General features: G+C 39.0%; 1 protein-coding gene across 1 annotated transcript; it reads left to right on the forward strand.

The window, feature by feature from the left end:
- The first annotated feature begins 42 nt into the window (after positions 1 to 42).
- On the forward strand, positions 43 to 14,839 carry capn7 (calpain 7). Its single transcript, XM_072393769.1, has 21 exons — positions 43 to 404; positions 662 to 770; positions 1,777 to 1,934; positions 2,055 to 2,122; positions 2,637 to 2,876; positions 3,151 to 3,237; positions 3,784 to 3,910; positions 4,326 to 4,411; positions 4,756 to 4,849; positions 5,452 to 5,598; positions 5,703 to 5,809; positions 5,935 to 6,055; positions 6,530 to 6,674; positions 7,018 to 7,117; positions 7,289 to 7,424; positions 7,504 to 7,579; positions 7,868 to 8,013; positions 10,019 to 10,081; positions 10,333 to 10,463; positions 11,175 to 11,267; positions 12,133 to 14,839. Exons 1-21 carry the CDS (start codon positions 303 to 305, stop codon positions 12,275 to 12,277), a joined length of 2,481 nt encoding a protein of 826 aa, XP_072249870.1. The 5' UTR covers positions 43 to 302; the 3' UTR covers positions 12,278 to 14,839.
- Positions 14,840 to 18,916: the final 4,077 nt, after the last annotated feature.

Raw genomic sequence — 18,916 nt, forward strand, 5'->3', positions numbered from 1 at the left:
CGAGTTGTCTACTGCGACTGCGCGAATTGTGTTTCCCGGAAATTATTTGGGTGTTTTGGTGACGGCTGATGTTGTAGTCATTTGTCAAAAGGTAGAACAAAACTTCAAATCGACCTGTTCTGGCAGTGGGATTGATGACGCCCCTCAAAATTACCTTCGCTATGCTTTACCGGAGATGATGAAATGAACTGTGTGACGAGTGAAAGACAGACATTTTGTTAATTTGGTGATTACGACAGCTAGCTGTTACCTAGCTTGTTTGCTGGCTTGAGCTTGTCACTTGTCAACAAGTTTTGTTCAGGATGGATTGCACGGCGTTGGAAGTCGATGCTGTCAAATTTGCCAAAACAGCTGTAACCTACGACCAGAATGCCAAATACAACGAGGCGGTATTTTATTATAAGGTTGGTTGCCATACAATGTAGTTTAACAAGTGTAAACAGTTGCTTCCTGACAAAGTTAGCATTTAGCTTATATTACACTGAATTTAAAGTCCACTCTCACCTCTGTAGCGGATGATTACATCTAATAATCTTATCAAGAAATGTCTGAATTGTCCCTTTATCAGATGACAACATAATTTAATTCATGATTGATTTTATTTATTTTTTGGAATGCCACGTTTTATTTATAATTGCCTCTTATGATTTGTGCAACTCAGGAGGCAGCCCAGGCGCTGATATATGCTGGCATGGCAGGGTCCAAACTGGAGGGAATCCAGGACAAGGTGAACGAGTACTTGGACCGAGTTCAGGCTCTCCACAACGCAGGTAGGCTCCCTTCACAAACCCTCATCCGTGACAAGTAGTCATGCTTCAACGCTTGTACAATATGGCAATCATGGCAGGTTTACCTTGGTGATAAGTTTTCGGCTGTAAAATGATGTGCCATGATGTGACATGTCATAATGACATGTCATTTTTAAGACTTAAGTGAAGCTTTTGTCTATACTTGAACAGTTTTTGTGTTCTTAACTCAGTTTCCAATGCTTGGCAGCCTCTTATTTGTTGAAAAATAATCCTTCAGTTGAAGTTGATCTCCTGTAGTCAGATGTAATTTCTTAAAAAGATCAAATGTTAGTTGTTTGTTTCAGAAAATGACTTAGCAGGCTGTGAAGACATACTCTTTCACTTGCTGTTTGACTTGTGTGTGTGTGTGTGTGTGTGTGTTCACGTGGGTGTGACCACTGACTGCTGTTGGAGTATCCTCCTTTGTTAGATAAACCATGGATGGTATTTCATGCTGTGGTTAACTCTTGCATGTTATTTTTGTTTTCTGTAAAATTAGGAGAAGGTTTTTTTTTATTTTTTTATTATTTATTAGTATTTTTCTGTTTATGAAGAAAATCTTGTTTCATTATGGATCAAATGACCAACTTATTTTTAAACTAAAACAAATTCAGTGCAGATTAATTTAAATCACTTCACGGTTGAATCGGTACATCTCTGGACCAAATTTGAAAGTTTGTTTCACAGAGTGTAAGAAATACTTAAGGACTATTTAACAGGCTAAAACAGATTTTTTTAAACTTTTAATCAAATTCTACTGAAACAAGATGTAAATTGTTATAAATTTGATCCCATTCCAATCAAGTTTGGTTTACTAACGAAGTTTCAGAAGCCAAACATTGACATTAAAAAGAAGATGCTGCAAGGCCTCCATATGAGAAGGGTTTCCTGCTTGTATGTGTTTTAAAATGAACATTAGAGGGAACAAACTTATTTGTCCTCCTGATTTGCTGTCTGACCATCGTTTTCCTTTGATGTTTGACCCCAGTCCAGGGACAGACGAGCGACCCGCTGAAGTCCTGGCAGCAGGTGGATCTTGAGCGCGCTCGCTTCCTGGTTACACAGGCCTTTGAAGAAGACGAAAAGGGGAATGATGATGAAGCTATTGAATTGTACATGCAGGCTGTGGAACTGTGCATTAAGACCGTGCGTCCCCCACCTTATCTCTGTTAAAAGAGAAACACCACCTTATCTCCCTCTATCAGTCACAGTGACTCTCACATGCTGTTACCTTAACATGTGTTTCTCTTTTTGTTTTTCCAACAGTCAAATGAGACGTCAGACCCGACGCTTCAGACCAAGCTGAAACAGCTGGCGCGTCAAGCTTTGGACAGGTAAACATTAAAGAATATGGCTCTGACTTCTACATATAAACATACAAAGTCTACTAGAAGCTGCTTTGGGATTTTACTGTCCCAGCTGGTGTTGATCACAAGTGTTTTGTTAAGTTTTGGTACATGTTCCTTTTTCTTTTTAGAAATCTTTGCTAAAATGAATGTGTCAACATTAGGTGGTATTAGGAAGACTATAGTAGCAAATTATAGTTTAAATTGACATTTTGTCAACATCTGTTTGATGAAAAGGTTTTTATTTGATACCAATCAACTGACTTTCTGTATATGAGCTATAATGATGTTTTTTATAATGTTTTTTTCTTACACAAACCAAACTATAATGGAATTCACTGCAGTGTAGTTGTTTAAATGTTTTGACTGGTTCTAAACTAGATTAAATAATAAGTCACGGCTCTTATAATTTGCCTAAATGTTTCTTTACTGATTTTAATAACTGCCTTTGTTTTGCATATTCAATTAAAAAAACTCCAAAAAAGCTCCATTTTGTCTTTAGGGCTGAAGGTCTTAAAGAATCCCAGTCCAAATCAAATCCAGCCCATACTCAGGATAAAACTGGGCCTCCTGGTACCAAGCCCAGCAGTGGTGCTAGTTCTGGGGGACCGGTCCGCCAGTTTTTCCCCCTCGGGCCAGACTTCACCATCCATGACCGACCACAGCCACAGCCTGTCCGGGCTGTCCAGTCCAGTGAGCCCCAGGGCCAGCGCTACACATCTGAGGAAATTGAGGTGCTCAGGTGAGACTGCTGGTGGAATCTTTAGCAAAGTGATGCCACTTTAGAAGAGCATCTTTGCTTACTGTTTAATAGGATTTAGGTTGTTTTAAAAGAAGTAACAAATAAAGTGAAAAGATCATGTTTGACAAAATTTCATAAAGTGTTTTAACACACTGCAACGGGAGCTTAAAGTTCTGGTCAAGGATGTGTTTAGTCAGCTGTGGGGTGTGAAAGATCTCTGTAAAAAATAGCACAATATATAACGTCTTCTGCTGAACTTGTCTTCAATGTCCAGGAGTACATCTACTATCAACGGCATAGCCTTTGTGCCCTTCATGAGCGTGGACCTGAAGGAGCGATTTGCCTTCCCTGTACCATTCTCGTGAGTTTGATTCTTACTTTTACTTTTATTTTCAGCTGTTTTAAAATGGCAGCAGAGGGAGCAAAGCATTAGAGGAACATAGGATCAATTGTATCGGTGTACCTCATCATAGAGGAACTGGGTGTGTCATCGGAGATGGAACATAGAGTTCTGTATTGGTAATTTATTTGCACTGTACTGACAACATGCTTCACAAGGCATTGTGGGGTAATGGATGTGTCTTGGTGGCATTTTAAACTCTTGAATTTGTAGCTAGAGCAGTAAAGAACACCTAAGATGTTTCAGAAATGCTTGCAGAAGCTCACATGGTGAGGAGTGGTTTGAAGTACAGATGTGCTTTTTAGAAGTTATTATTAGTAAACTGAATATCCGCATGTGTACCTAAACCAATAAAAATCTAAAGCTTTGGTTCAACGTGAAATTAAATGAAAATGAAATTAAATGAAAAATACTTTATTTATCCCAAAGGGAAATTGTAAAGATATATGAATATTTACTGATGTTAGCTAAGTCTTTATTTCTTTTTCAAACTTTTCTTTTCTGCAGGGACAAAATGGGGAAACTGGCATTGTCACCCAAACAGAAGGCCATTTTCTCCCGCTGGGTTCGACCAGACGAGATCTGCAATAACCCCACGATGATCATGTCTGTGTCCAGCTTCAGCATCAAACAGGTCAGATTATCAGCTGGGTGCCGTACAACTGTCCCATATCCATTTGCTGCATACTTTACATTGTAAACTGTACATTTGGAATATGGCACTCTCACATTTTCATAATTATTTGTTTCTTATACCAGTATTCAGTCTAAATTCATTCAGCAGATGGTGCAGTGTTATAACACACATACATTTTTATCATAGAGAAATTAGAATATTATTTTTCTCTCTTTGCAGAGCTTGAACAAATTTATAGGATTGTTAAATTCAAGCAGAGTTAACTGTATCACTGATGTTGTTCAGGGAGCTTTTTTTGTAATCTTAAAATGTAATGCCTCTTCAGCATGATGTCTTTGCACTCTTTCACTGCCAGTTTACATTGTCTGAAACCATTAACACTTGATTTGATTGTTTAACGCCTTTTATGTAGACGGTGGTCTCTGACTGTTCATTTGTGGCATCATTAGCCATCAGTGCAGCCTATGAAAGGCGCTACAACAAAAAACTCATCACCAGGTACATATCTATCTTCTTAATTACTTTTTAAAAGGCTGATATGTTGCACATTTTCTCTTGAGGTATTTTGTGCGTGTGTTTACTTTACATTTGACTTTACTTTTTTTTTTTTTAATTTTAAATACTCCAAATGTCATTGGAAATTTCTCTGGAAGTATTTACAAAGTAATATCACAGGAGGATTGTTAATATTTTGAATATTTGAAAGAGTGACATGAGATTATGTTGAAAATTAGACCAGAACTGATCAGTTTACAAAAAAAACTTCCAACTTTTTTATTACCAGCAAACAGAAATTTACAGATGTGCAAGGTTTTTATAACCTATATATGTATGTGTCGCAGCATAATCTACCCTCAGAACAGAAAGGGGCAACCAGAGTATAACCCCTGTGGGAAGTACATGGTCAAACTTCACATTAATGGCGTTCCCAGAAAGGTAAGGCAGACTTACAAAACCAGTTCATCTTCTGATGTACAAGATAAAAAATCATGCAGTGTCATAAAATCATACTGTACTGCTGTGTCCCTGAACCGCTGGATTGTCCCATAGGTTTCCGGTAGGTAGGCTTAGATTGATCTGCAGTACACCCATGACTGTACAGTCTGCACATGCTTTTTAAGATGGTGTGACCTTTAAAACCTCCTCTCTCCTGCTGTCTGTGTGTCTCCCCTGGTAGGTGGGAGATCACCCCGGCATGTTGCACTTTTTTTCCACGCAAATGTTCATTTACTGTTTAAGAATAGAAAGTGTAACATAGAGAGATTATCTCTGCAGCTGTCAGAACAGGTTGAATCCAACAGTGAGTATAGTTTTATATCAGATTTTTTTTTTCTTTTTTTTAAATTTAAAATGTTTAAAGCTCTTATCACTTTTTCATCATTCAGCATAATAGAAGATTTACTGGAACTTTCTTATTTCATACTTATGGTATTCACAAACAATCAAGCCATTAAGCTTCATGTTTTTGTTGTTTGTATTTGTCATATCAGTCAAATTCATCCATAGTGCCCTTTTGCCATCTGTGTGTCTCTTTTTAGGTTATTATAGATGATTATCTGCCTGTGGATCGTAATGGAGAGCTGCTGTGTTCCTACTCCAGCAACAGGAATGAACTGTGGGTCTCCCTGATCGAAAAGGCCTACATGAAGGTGATGGGTGGCTACGACTTCCCCGGCTCCAACTCGGTTAGTGCTCAGAGTTAAAGTGTCAACTTTAGCTTATATTATGAATTCAATTGAAAATCTGATGTTTGTTGAAGAGTTAGGACGCTTTTTTTTAACTTTTACAGAACATCGATCTTCATGCACTCACTGGTTGGATCCCTGAACGCATCGCTATGCACTCTGACAATCAGTCATTCAGCAAGGATGATACCTTCCGCATGCTCTTCCAGAGGTGATCAACAAACACACACTCAGACTTTCTAGGTTTTACTTTGAGTTACTTCTGCACCTCAGTTTCTCCCCTAATCTCTTTATTGAGCTTCCTCTTTCTATCTGTGTCCATCTCTCTGTTTCCAGATTTCACAGGGGTGATGTTCTCATCACCACAGCAACAGGGGTGATGACAGAGGAAGAAGGGGAACGATGGGGCTTAGTGCCAACACATGCCTATGCTGTTCTTGACATCAGGGATTACAAGGTTTGGGGGATGATTTTAGCATTAGCACATCATTATACCGTATTTATTCTGAGAGAAAGAATGGAAAGCATCAGATTTTATCAGACATTTGGTGGAGCTGAAGCACTGACCGTTGCATGTGCAGATAAACTCAATCACTTACTGAAATAATTGTCATGACTTACCAGTGTTAGAGGTATGACTGAAGCTACCGATAGAAGGTTAGACTAGTGTCATGAGTGGCATGATTCTCTGAATAAGTTGAACATGCCAGAGAAAAATAGATGCATTAACTTTGGAAGTGTTTTCATGATCAGCAGGGCATCCAAATTGGAGAATGAGTTTGATCCTTAAAATCATGCTATTAGCTGCAATAATACACATCTGTGGTAAATAATCAAGTTAGATTGTCTTTGTGGCCTGTAGAAACCTAAGTGAATGTCCTGCCCTTATATTTTCTGTAACCCCGTGTCTGCATGTGTGTTACTCTTCAAGGGAATGCGTTTCCTGCAGCTGAAGAATCCATGGAGTCATCTGCGGTGGAAGGGGCGCTACAGCGAACGAGACGAGAAGAACTGGACGCCCGAGCTGCTCAAATACCTCAACTTTGACCCCAAAACAGCCCAGAAGTTTGATAATGGTATTCTCTTTTCTTTTTTTTTCTTCTACATGCAGTGCATTCTGATGGAGTTGTGAGAAAATGTCACTCTTAGTTTGACAATGAACGTGGAGCATTTTCTTTCACTAAGTCAAGAAGAAGTCTCATTTTACATCAAAGGAAGGGCTTTGAGAAGAATTAATGTACAAAACAAAATATGCAGCATAAAAAGAAAACTGACCTGAGATGCTTAAGATTTTATTCAGTAGGGTAAAGAGATAAATATGCACATTCAAAGCAAAGATATTCTGCGAATAATACCTTGTTATACTTTGCCATATTTACAAATAATGAATGAATTTTTCCATTGTTTGCTGCTCTCCAGGAGTTTTCTGGATTGCATGGGAGGATCTCTGTCAGTACTATGATGTCATCTACCTGAGCTGGAACCCTGCACTGTTTAAGGAGTCATCTTGTCTTCACAGGTGTGTATTTGTATCTGTTGGGAGAACTTGTACCCACTGTATCTGTGGGGACTGAACTGCTTTTTGGAAACAAAAAGCAAGTCTCCATTATGCAAATTCTTAAATTTCAGGATGAAGAAGTTTTTAAGGCTACTTGTTTGTGTGTACTTGTTTTTTTTTTGCCCACTACAGTAGCTGGGATGGGAAACAGGGACCAGTGAAGGACGTCTACAGTCTTGCAAACAATCCTCAGTACAAGCTGGAGGTCCAGTGTCCAACAGGGGGAGCTGCTGTGTGGGTTCTGCTCACCAGACACATCACTGACAAGGTAGAGCAGTTTAAATAATGTTCTGACCTAATATTGGAATGCCTCGCTTTTATCTGATGACTGTTGTGTGTTTGTCCAGGATGATTTTGCACAAAACAGGGAGTTTATCACTCTGGTCGTTTACAAGACAGATGGCAAGAAGGTTTACTACCCAGGTGAGGTTTGATAGTGGATGAACAGCAGCCCCATTTTGCACTACAAGGTTGAATGCCAGTAGGCAAGATTAGTCTGCTACAGAGGTGCAGTTCCTCTGATGCACTGCTCTGTTTACAAAGACAAAGACTGGCTTTGAAATAAATATTTCACTACAAAATAAAGACCAAAATAAAGAATAAAAAAAAACAAAAAAAACTTCTAGTTCTCCTTTCTCTTCTGGTTAAAGTTATGAAAAAAGGTCTACTTTAACTGTGACCTGTATATCATTTGCATGGTTTACCTTACAGCGGACCCCCCTCCTTACATCGATGGCATCCGCATCAACAGCCCACACTACCTGACCAAGATGAGGCTGACCAGCGCGGGAACGCACACCTTCACCCTGGTGGTTTCCCAGTATGAGAAACAGAACACCATCAACTACACACTGCGGGTAGGAGATGCCTGTATGAACTTAACCATAAAGCTTTACATTTTTTAAAGAGTTTGAAAAGTTCTTTTTTTTTCTGTAAAGTAGTTAAGTTATATGATGCATATGAGTTTAACAATCTACTTTATTGGTAAAACAAGATGGCATTTTTTCTTCCCAATGTCACACATTAACAGAAATGAGTCGGCATTAAAGCTAATGTATAAAGTTTATTTTTTTATTCAAATGACATGTCTATTTGCAGGACCTGAGACATCTTTATTACACTGGTATTTAAACCACTTCCATTAGCTCAGTATTGTTGGGATTTTAAAGCATCACTCGAGAATCTGGAATCTCTTTGACTTTCATTAAAAAGTCATTAAAAAGAAAAAAAAACTCCATCTAAGCCCTGCACATGCACAGCCATACACTTAAATTTGGAATTGATGAACAAACGCAGTCACAAAAAGACACAACTAACAAAAATTTAAATGTTTGAGTTCACTGTAATACAGCTTATTTTTCTGATTAACATTTTTAAGCATTTAATTGATGTGTATGTATGAAACCAGTATGTGTGCAACCTAATTTAAACTCTATGTATTATAGTGACATGTACTGCAAATAAGCAGAGAACATTTCAAACTTCCAAAATGGGAAATTTGCAAAAGCTGACCAAATGTTTTTACGTGAGAAAAACTAATTTGCATATTAGTCTGAAACGGGACTGAGGCGACTAACTGAAGCTTCATTTGTGATGATAAAGTTATAATGCACGCAGAACAGAGCTATGATTTAATTATCATGATTTTATTCATGATTATAAACCTGCACATCAGTAGGACAAGTGTTCCAGGTATAATTTGAAAATCGTAGAAATAATAAATAATCATAATATACTGAAGTTTGCCACCAGACTCCTGGAGCAGGCCATGGTTACCTTTCGTCTCACCCACTGTAGTGCTGTTCCAGCAGATCTCCCAGCTTGCACAGTGAAACTACAGATGATTCAAAGCAATAAGCCAAAAAGGGCATGCGTCACCGTATTACTCATTGAAATCCACTGGTTTATTCATGGCTGCTCAATTCAAATTTAGGTCACTAATGCTTGCCCACACAGTGACTTCTGGGTCTGCACCCTTACTCAGTCATACAGGGTTATGCTTCTACTTAACTTCTGCATTCCTCTCATGAACAGCGTCATCTGTACACACAAGGTAGTCTCAGGCTAAACTGTGGTCATGGTACAGGCTAGCAAACTGAAAAAATGATTTCTGAATGATTGAGCATCTCAAAGCAGCCAAACACACTTATAAGGAGCTATACTTGCTCATACTGGATTTAGCCTATAAATTATACTTAATCTTTAATGTTATTCTGCTAAACCGACTTGTACTCCTCTGAAAATTTCCTTGAGACTAGTTGAGGGAGTGAGAGACTTATAAGTGTGTATGTACACGTGTGACCCACATATATTTCTTTGGGTCATTTATAATTGATGGACTCTCCTCACTGCATGCAACAATGTCTGTGGAGAGCCGTTTATACTGAAATTGCTCATTAAAAAACATCTTGCATTCCTTCCACGCGTCTGCTCTAAGCTGTGTTTTTGTGTGCATTCTTTTTTTTGGTTTAGCAGCAACAAGATTGCTGTAACCACCACAGGCTCTCGCTCGCCTTCTTTCTCGCTCCACCAAGTCATCCGTGAACATGATCTCCCCTCAGCTCAGATCAGCATTTGTGCTGTAGAATAATTTTGAGAGTATCTGATGGAGCTCTCTTGTAAAGAATTTCCATCAGGCATCAAATATGGAGGCAGGAAACGGGATTTATTTTCTGATGTTTCTTTTGGCAGGACTGACAAATCTCTTTTTCAGAGTTCTATGGGATTAAGAAACAGGCCTCGCTTTGTTTTACGCAAATGAAAGGCTGTATTATGTCTTTTTTGTTGTATGTTCTTTTAGAAAAAGAATTTGAACCCTGAAAACTGAGACCCTTTTCTGACAGGTTGTGTTTCTTTATATAGGTGTACTCCGGATGCAAATGTACCTTCTCCAAGATACCAAATCCCTTCACTCACACAAAAAGGGTAACATTATTTCTTTCTTTATGTTTTTGTGAAGTTTAGTACTCCTAAGTCTTTATTGTAACAGCTTAATTCAGTTCCCAGTAAAGACCTATATTGTTATTCCTGTGCTGTTTGTGTTGACCACATGCTTTTAATGGAATTCAAAGGTTGAAGATTACTCGTGTTGCTCTGTTTTTGGTTGAATCCAATGTGTTGCTGTTGCCTGCTCTTCATTCTGAAAAAGGTGGTTGTGTTTGTCACACTTCACACAGATCAACGGCCAGTGGAAGGGGGTCAGCGCCGGGGGTTGTGGAAACTATAAGGACTCGTACAAACACAACCCGATCTATCAGGTTAATCTGGAGAGGTCCGGCCCACTGCTTATCGAGCTTCGAGGATCCAGGTCAGGCTTGTGCTAGATTATCTGATATCTCACAACTTAACCTCATGTCTTGTTATGATCCCTGCATTAACGTTAAAGTATTCTATTTGATGATTTGTTTATTTTATTTTATTTTATTTGAATAAACTATTTATCATGCCACTTATCTAGCTTCTTAGTCTGGGTTTCTAGGTGGTGTTTTAGAAGCGTCAACGAAAAGTTTTAAAGCCTTAATTAACATTTTGAGATCTTAGCTATTGTTTTTATTGTTAAAAAGCCCAGCAGCTTGATTTCTGAAATATCATATCCAACGACGAGTGATAATACTTCAGGCTCAGCCTCCAAAATGATGTCATGACTATAGAGATTTACACTACTTTAATTTTATTTACTTATTTAAGTTCAAATTGGATCATAATTTATAACTTCTTTTTCAAAGTACTCACTTAATATGACATTAACTTTTTCTAATATAACATTAATAGATATTTTCTGGCTACCTTTATTATTTAATCCCTCTGTTGTTATGTATGTATCAGATAAGGTGTAAACTGGAGAAAACTAAACAGGTTTTTTTTTTTTTTTTTGCTAATGACTTACACACACTCTCAAAGAGGTGTGAACTGTGAATCTGGGAAATCATTACAGCCCTATTATTTACTATCTATCCACCATTAGTAAGTGTTGAAGTTAGTAGTCATCCCTTCTTCCTGTTTTCTGCTTTGTGTGCAGACAGTACAGTGTTGGGTTCGAGATGGTGACGGTGTCGACTGTGGGCGATCCAGGCCCAGCTGCCTTCCAGAAGAAGAGTAGTGGAGATTACAGGTACAGAGGGCCCAATGATCAACAGAATCACAAGCACTCTCCCTTCAGAAAGCAGTTTAAGTCAGAGCAACAATCAGATCTAGAGGGTTCAGTACTGACCTTTTAGCACAGAAACTCTGCTGGAATCTTTTCGAAGTCAGACTCGTCATCTCTCAGTCTGGTCCACCAGAGTGATAACTCTACAGACACATTCACAGTAAATAGAAGAAAACATAGTTACAGTGTAGTGTTAATAGTAATAAGTAGTTATGGAGGGTCTCAGAGGGTACTTTTACAGCACATCCATTGCCATGGCCACATGCTCCACTTCTACCCCAAACTTTCATGAATGTCTGCCAGGTAGTGTCAGCATTCGCTTACTTAAGACAATTAAACAGAAATAAGCATGTACCTCCTCCTTGGCTTTCACAATTTGAGGTGGAATTGGGAGCTAGAAAACACTAGAAAATAAAAGAATAATTCGTTAGTGAGACCAAAACTGGACTTTTAATCGTCATGTACACATGTTAGGCTGACCGATATCGTACAAAATAACTCACAGGAGCACTGGCACTGCACACACACTCCAGAGTTCTATCTCGCTGCATTTTTTTTGAAAAAGCAATAAAGCTAAAGTGTACATAGAAACAGCTGAATTACCAATAAATCTGCTTTTTCATGGCTTAGACACATGTCTTGACATATATACTGTTTTTAATTTATCTCATCAGATGCTTTTGGATTAAGTCGAGTAATTGAAGTTTAGAAGAAAAAAGTTAGTGTGATAATTTTTCCTGCTGGTTTTATGCCTGGTTGCCACCCATCCGAGCTGATCTTAAGTTCTGTGGAGCACAAAAAGTTTATTTCTCTCTCTGTCTTCATATAGATGTGGTTACTGCTACATGGAGGCGGACCACGTCCCAGCAGGCATCTACAACGTCATCCCCACCACCTTCCTGCCCAAACAGGAAGGACCCTTCTTTTTGGACATTTCCAGCACTGCAACCCTCAAGGTCTCCCAGCTCCAATGAAGACCGACCTTGTGAGAAAGTACTTATCAGGGACTTGGAGGAAGGTATTAAAGAGAGGAAGGCATCGTGGGATATTCTGAAACTGCAGTTTGAATGTTATGAAGTGTCAGAATGTAACTGCTGCTTGACTTTCCCCACTTTCTCTCTGAGACTTTTGCCAACATGAATGGACAGAATGTACGCATGAAAATCAATGTCAAATGGACAAAATCACAGTAACTTATAAAGAAGTAACTATTGAAGATTAATCATCAGTTTCTTCAGTGTGAAATACAACCCTTAACCACTGAGGAGTTATGGGACAGAATGAAACACACTATTACCAAAAATCAAGCTGCCATCAGAAGACTGACCAAGCATGTTTGCCATAAGAACACAGACACAGCTTTCCAACGTTGTTCATCTGGAAAGACGGTCAAATCTGACAGAGTTCAACAAACAGCTGATCATTTTACCACATCTTAAAATGTGAACACGAAACAGGGTTGAAATGAGCTGCAAAATTTGTGCCCAGGATGCTCCTCCTCCTTCTTCTTCACATATTCTGTTCTTGTTGCAGTTGACACCTCGACAGCATAGTCCCCATGATATTGCAATAACATATTTAGCCTTTTTAGATTCCATATTACAAGAACAACCACCTTGTTTCCGAGTTAGAAAATCAGGCCAGTGACAGTCCAGCTAGTGATATTTGAGATCCATTTGAGATCCACATTGATGCAGAACTCGTTTTTTTTTTTTTTTTTTCTCAAATTAGTAATCCGATCAGTTGGACTTTTCTTAGAATATCAAGAAAATGGGTAGAGTTGGTGACATCCTGTTATTTAGTTCGTCTATGAGGCTGCTTAAACAGTAAAAGCAGTTTTTAAGTTTGTCAGATGGAAGAAACACTTTTTTTCTCTGAAAACCTCGAAGGCTTTTTATTCTCAGGAGCAGTGCGGCAGAGCAGCACCACAGTTGAATGATGTCTTCTCATGTTGTTTGTGGATGTGCAGGCTGAGTGAGAAATATCTGCTCGATTTCACTGAAGGGCCTCAGGTCAGTGCTCAAGACAGGTATCACACACACAACGTACTGTATGTGTTAAATCTGTGTGTCTATGTGTAAATGTTGAACTGTCTAACAGCCAAGTATTCATGTACCGTTTACTTTTTTACTGCATTTTTTCTCGTCATTTCTCATGTTTACTGTCAAACTGTAAATGGAAATGTCTCTTTGATTCAACACATGACGCTGCTCTGAGGTCACTTATTTTGGGTCACTGAAGTGTTGCTTCTGTGTGTTATGTTACTCATCTCTGCCAAGCTTTGCAATTTGCCCACAGTTACCCTGAAGGTACCTTCATGAATAAGTTTTATGAGATCTGGATTAGCTCTAAATTTAATAGTGTCACTCGTTTAGCAGCACACAGCTGAAATAAACGTAAATGCTGCGTTGCATCATGTGGAAGCAGTCAGATGATGCCCCACTCATTTGAGATGTCCTGAACGCATTGCCTTTTCAGTCAGCACATCAAATGGCTCTCAGTCCAGTAAAAACACATGGTCGGTGTGTTAGTGTGGCCAACTGCAGCTTAGTTTTGTTTATCAAGTTCAAAGCATAAAAATACATTCTCGTCTTTGGGAACATAAATAATATTTTTTTGATCCAAAATTTTCTTTTTAACTACATCTCTGTCTCCATCTGTGACTCTTCTCTCCTCAGATGTTGTGGACTCGGCGGCTGTCATGTAAGGACAGCTTCATCATCTCATTGTCAGCTGAAAATTCCCTTAATGGCTTCTTATTAGATATTGAGTTAAAGTGAAATTGCCCCAGTTTTATTTTAAAATTCAAAAGCTAAATACCAGCTGACACTTGTATTCATGTTGTAACATTTAATTTCATTTACAGTTTGTTTATTCCATAAAGTGTAAAGTGAAGAATCAAATAATCCCAAACTCTTAGGTAACCTCGTCATGTTGATTAAACCGCCAGACTAAACAGAAAATGTACTATTTAGCATGACACAAAACACAGAAAAGCAGCAATTTGTCACATCTCTTAAGCTTTTTACACAACATTGTCACTTATGTTTTTTTCTTTTACTTTTACTGCAGCTTGTGCTTTTATTGCAGTGCTATTTACTGAATTTTGACAGAAACCTTTTGCCAATATAGCACACCAACAATGGCAATTTTATGACATGAACTACAACTTTTGCTCTTCAATCAGGTTGTTTTAAAGATTTAAGCCTCCTGTTATCCCCTCTCACTGACAATGCCACGGAAATAACATGAAAATCTGTAAATTTACAATTGGTTGGTGTGTTAAAAGGTTGAGAGACAAAATGAAATGTATCTTTACATTATATTTTGCCAATCTCTTCTGTTCACCTGTTAAGCAATGATAATTTAAGTTTTTTTTTTTGGCTACCAGGCAGCTGATAAGTAATGATGAATAATGCAGCAGGACAATCTTGCAAAAACCTGTTGTGTGAATGTTGATGTGATGTTTGCAGAACTTGCACTAAATGTTGGGTAGACTGATGTGTTCAAAATCTGAATACAAGCTATTATGTCTGCTTCTGTGTGAGCTCTGATTCATTCATTTGTTTTGTCTTCGAGGTCACCGTGTACTGTTATTATATAACATGGGCCTCTGACTGCATCACTTTTACAGTATTTAACCTGGTGATGACCAGGGAGGATTTAATGTCACAGGGAGGCCACACCTCGTCACAACTAACTTTTCTGACACTCGGCACAAATGTGGAATCATAAGGGAAGCCAACTTTAGTGGTGCAGGCAGCCACATCAGTTTTTTTTTTTTACAGTCATTGTAAGCTTTTATAGGTGTGAATGCACTAAACATTTTGACTGACTCAGGTGAGGAGTTTAATAGGACAAAACCAGTCGAGCTTTTATGAGCTTCTCTGGAATTTGCTGACATAAAAGTTGTTGGCTGAGATGAAGATTTTAGTTAGACTGTTTGTTATAGAGCTTTTTGTTTTTTACTGCTGGTTTTAAGCTTTGACTGATAGTAATGTCCTTTTTAGATGCTCCACATGACTGCGTGGTTTGCTTGTTTTTTTTTTTTGTCGTTGTTCTTTTTTTTGTTTTTTGTAGAGGTCCTCTGGGGTGAGGAGGGGTGGGGTGGGGCGGGCGGGTGGGTGCCTTCTCGGGTTACAGTAGCTCCCCGATTATGGTCGCTGCAGGCCCCGAGCCTGGTGGACATCAGGCCCTCCTGCCCTGTGGTGGGTCCCAGGTAACGGGGGTGCCTTTTGCAGCCAGTCCTGGCTGCCCTCTCCCTTCTGGCTCCTGTACACAGCACACACTCACACATGAAGGGTTTTGGGGGCGTGTGTGTTCTGTGGGGTGTAGTGGATGGGGCCACGTAGGTGGTCCCCTTGGCTGCACTCTGCAGTTCCCCGGCTGTGTTTTAATTACGTCATTTCATGGGGGCGCGGCACATGTCTGGGTGGCTGGGGCCTGGTGGGGTCGGTGGGCCGTTGCCCCAGGTCCCCGGGGGGCCTCTGCCCTATGCTTATGGGGGCTCTGTCCGGGGGCTTCCTCTGCAGTCTTCTGGGTGGATGCGTGGTTGCCCCTGCGGTGGGCTTCCTGGGTTCTGTGCTCTGTGGGGGCTGCTGGTGGCCTGGTTCTTGTGGCCCTCTCTGCCTGCTTCTGATTGCTTGGGGGGGCTGTGGATTGTGGCTCTGTACACTTATACACTCATAACTAAGCACGGTTATCATGTAGGTCCTGTGCAATGGGTGTTGCATGTTCTCTCTCTCTCACACACACACACACACACACACATTAGTCCAGTAGCATGGTCGCTAAGCAGTTGATGTGTTATCATGTCATCTCAGGTCATCTATATTCACAGCTGTGTTGTATGCGATTGCTGCTACTTGTGCTTGTTTTTGTTTGTTTGTGTGTTTGTTTTTTCTCTGCTTGTCTGCTTTCAGGTGCTCCTGGAGGCGCTAAGGCTGGATTCGCAAAAGAGGCTGTGGATTGTCGTCTGTTTTGTTTTTTACAGGTGTAGCAGCTGGTTGTCTGGTTTTTGTTTCAATTTTTGTTCTGTTTCCTCTTCTTCTTTCCTTGTCCCTCGGTCCGGTTCAGCTCTATTACATGTTATATATTGTAAACAAAAATAAATAAATGGGCAGTTGATGGGCTTCATGGGGAGCTTTACATTTATAAAGCTTCCCTTGGCAAAGAAAATCTGTTTGGCATAAAATGTATTCAGATTACAATTCTGCTGCCATAATGTTGGACAGGACAAGGGGAAAAAAAAGATGCTCCACATAGGATCATTGAATACATTGGCTGCTGTTTTTTGCAGAATGGGACAAAAAAGTAAGTTTGCATGATTACTTGTTTTGTATTAGAAAGTAATATTTTCACAGTATATATGAAAAAGAGGGTGTGCTAATTTATCAAAGACTATTGCTCACAAAGAAAAGAGGAGAATTCACTCAAAAGGTGTTGATCACTATAGCTTTAATTCCCATCTTCCCACAACCAAAGTTTCTCAGGCTAAAGTCTAACCATCAACATGTCAACAGCTGGAATTAAGGGTTAAAGTTCAGCAACCACAGCAGATGAGTTACTTCCTAAACTTCCAAGAAGAGAGAGAAATCATTTCTTTGAAGTAGTCAAAGACACAGTGTCCTCGACTTTTTTTTAACCTTTAAACACATTGTTACCGTTGGATGATTGAATTAACTTTTAGGTAGAAAGGAATAACTGCTGGTCACCTGAGAGAGGCCATACACTGATGAGGGTGAAGGTTAATTTGATGTTGGCGTCCTTTGATGTCAGCATCGCTATCAAAGAAAAAAAGCTAAAAGGTCAACGTAAATAGCCCAAGGGAAATAAAGTTGTTTAAGTGAATTAGAGGAAGCTGCCTGCTCTTGTGGAAGCACGGTTTTTTCTGAAAAGAACGAACATGTGCTTCAAATTTAGATTGCTTCTGTTTTTATCTGATGCCATACAGTAAAATATAATGTGCAACCTCTTCTAACCTGCTGTTACAAGGCCTACGTGGCTAAAATTGCTGCTTGGGTATTGTCATGTATTAGGTTTACATTTAAGTTTTGTCTGCAAAGCACTTTTTGAAGTGTGGAAACTTGTTTCTTTTAAAGTCTACAAGCATGTTTACTCACTCTGCCTAATTCCCACTCAATTATTATAAGTTAATAGTTTAGTTATGATTATTTATATTTGATTAGGAATATTAATATTTATATTATAGTGATTCCCAGATATATGATCCTGCTGCAGTTTTTAAATGTCATAATATTAATAACTTTGTTTAATTTGCAAAGACTCGCATCAAAATGGTACATTTCTTTTTGCTATTTTAGAACAAGCGTTTTCCATTCAAAATGCCTCAGGTTGCCACTCAACCATGTTGCACTGCTGTTAATTTCAGCAGCAGTAACTTTAATACTTACCATTCCATCCAGGCAAGCTCTGGGAGGTCAGAGGTCAGACATGAAGCGAGACCAAACTGGAAGTGCAGAGTAAATGTGGAGTGTTGTTGGCTCCTGAAGGAAAGGACGCCGATTTCTCAGTACACAAAGGCTTGAAGACAAACTTCTGTCGTCTGCTGCTGTAAGGTCCAGCCAAACTGTTGCTATTCGAACTGTAATATGTTACCACATAGTGCACACTCGACTTACAATGACATTAATAATTCCAATTTGCTCTCCATCTTTAGTCAATACTTATTTTTTAGGGAGCATTGAACACTTAAAAATGAAAATGCGAGTTAGTTTTAAGATAAAAGAAATTCACCAAAAATCCTGTAACAGCTTTAAAAGAGTGTAGGTGTGCTGCTATACAGAGGAAAGTTTTCTTATCTCTGGAGAAATACAAGATCCAAGATCCTCTTTTTAAAAAAATCTTTGAATACGTCAAGTAAACCTCTGAAAACTCTAGCTTTTCGTTATCTTCAGAACCAGAATTAAAGATGGACAAATAAAGTCAAAACTATATAGGCAAGAAGAGCACGTGCTCTTTAGTAGTTAAAAAAGTTTCAGTACATGTCAATATGTGGGGGCGCAGTGATATATTACCTCCTTGACAAGCAGTTCTTTGTGTTGGTGCTCTCATTATTGGGAAAATGTGACAGCTACTTAAATCAATTACAGCTTTTCTGAAGCCGTGACAGAAGTAGGCTGTTTGAATCCTAATAATCTCTTAAATATCAAACATCAGGCTTTACATTTAAAGGCACGGTAAGTGTTTCTTGGAGAGTGAACTTGTTGTGTCGCTGAAGTCCTTTCAAACCCAGAAGCTTCTGGAGTTACAGATGGTGTCCTCATGAGGATTACTGTAGTCTAGTTAAATCTTCACATTTTCAATAAGATTTAACATGTAGAAAAATTATATTTTCAGATGCTCCATTCCCTGCCCACACGATTTACACAACCACTTCTCACTTGGAACGCCAATATAAATTATGTCGACATATGACGTACCAAATGAGGAGTCCTGTCAGCCATGAATTGCAAATATCTCTTGTGCAACGCAGCTTTTTGTCACTTTTGGGCGAGAAACAATGTAAAAGTGAGCAATGGATGAATGACTGAATGTTACTGCTTTAAAAGATTAATTAGGGTCCTAAAGGTGTTTTTTTTTTTTTTTTTTTT

This window comes from Leuresthes tenuis, unplaced genomic scaffold (genome assembly GCF_036924035.1).
Source record: "Leuresthes tenuis unplaced genomic scaffold, fLeuTen1.0.hap1 SCAF_10, whole genome shotgun sequence".
Lineage (NCBI taxonomy): Eukaryota > Metazoa > Chordata > Actinopteri > Atheriniformes > Atherinopsidae > Leuresthes > Leuresthes tenuis.

Excerpts from the sequence above, each read along its gene's own strand:
- capn7 (XM_072393769.1), top strand. The coding sequence starts at position 303 with ATGGATTGCACGGCGTTGGAAGTCGATGCTGTCAAATTTGCCAAAACA. Across the intron at positions 3,238-3,783 it reads GCCTTCCCTGTACCATTCTC|GGACAAAATGGGGAAACTGG; the intron begins GTGAGTTTGATT and ends TCTTTTCTGCAG. Across the intron at positions 4,412-4,755 it reads AACAAAAAACTCATCACCAG|CATAATCTACCCTCAGAACA; the intron begins GTACATATCTAT and ends TATGTGTCGCAG.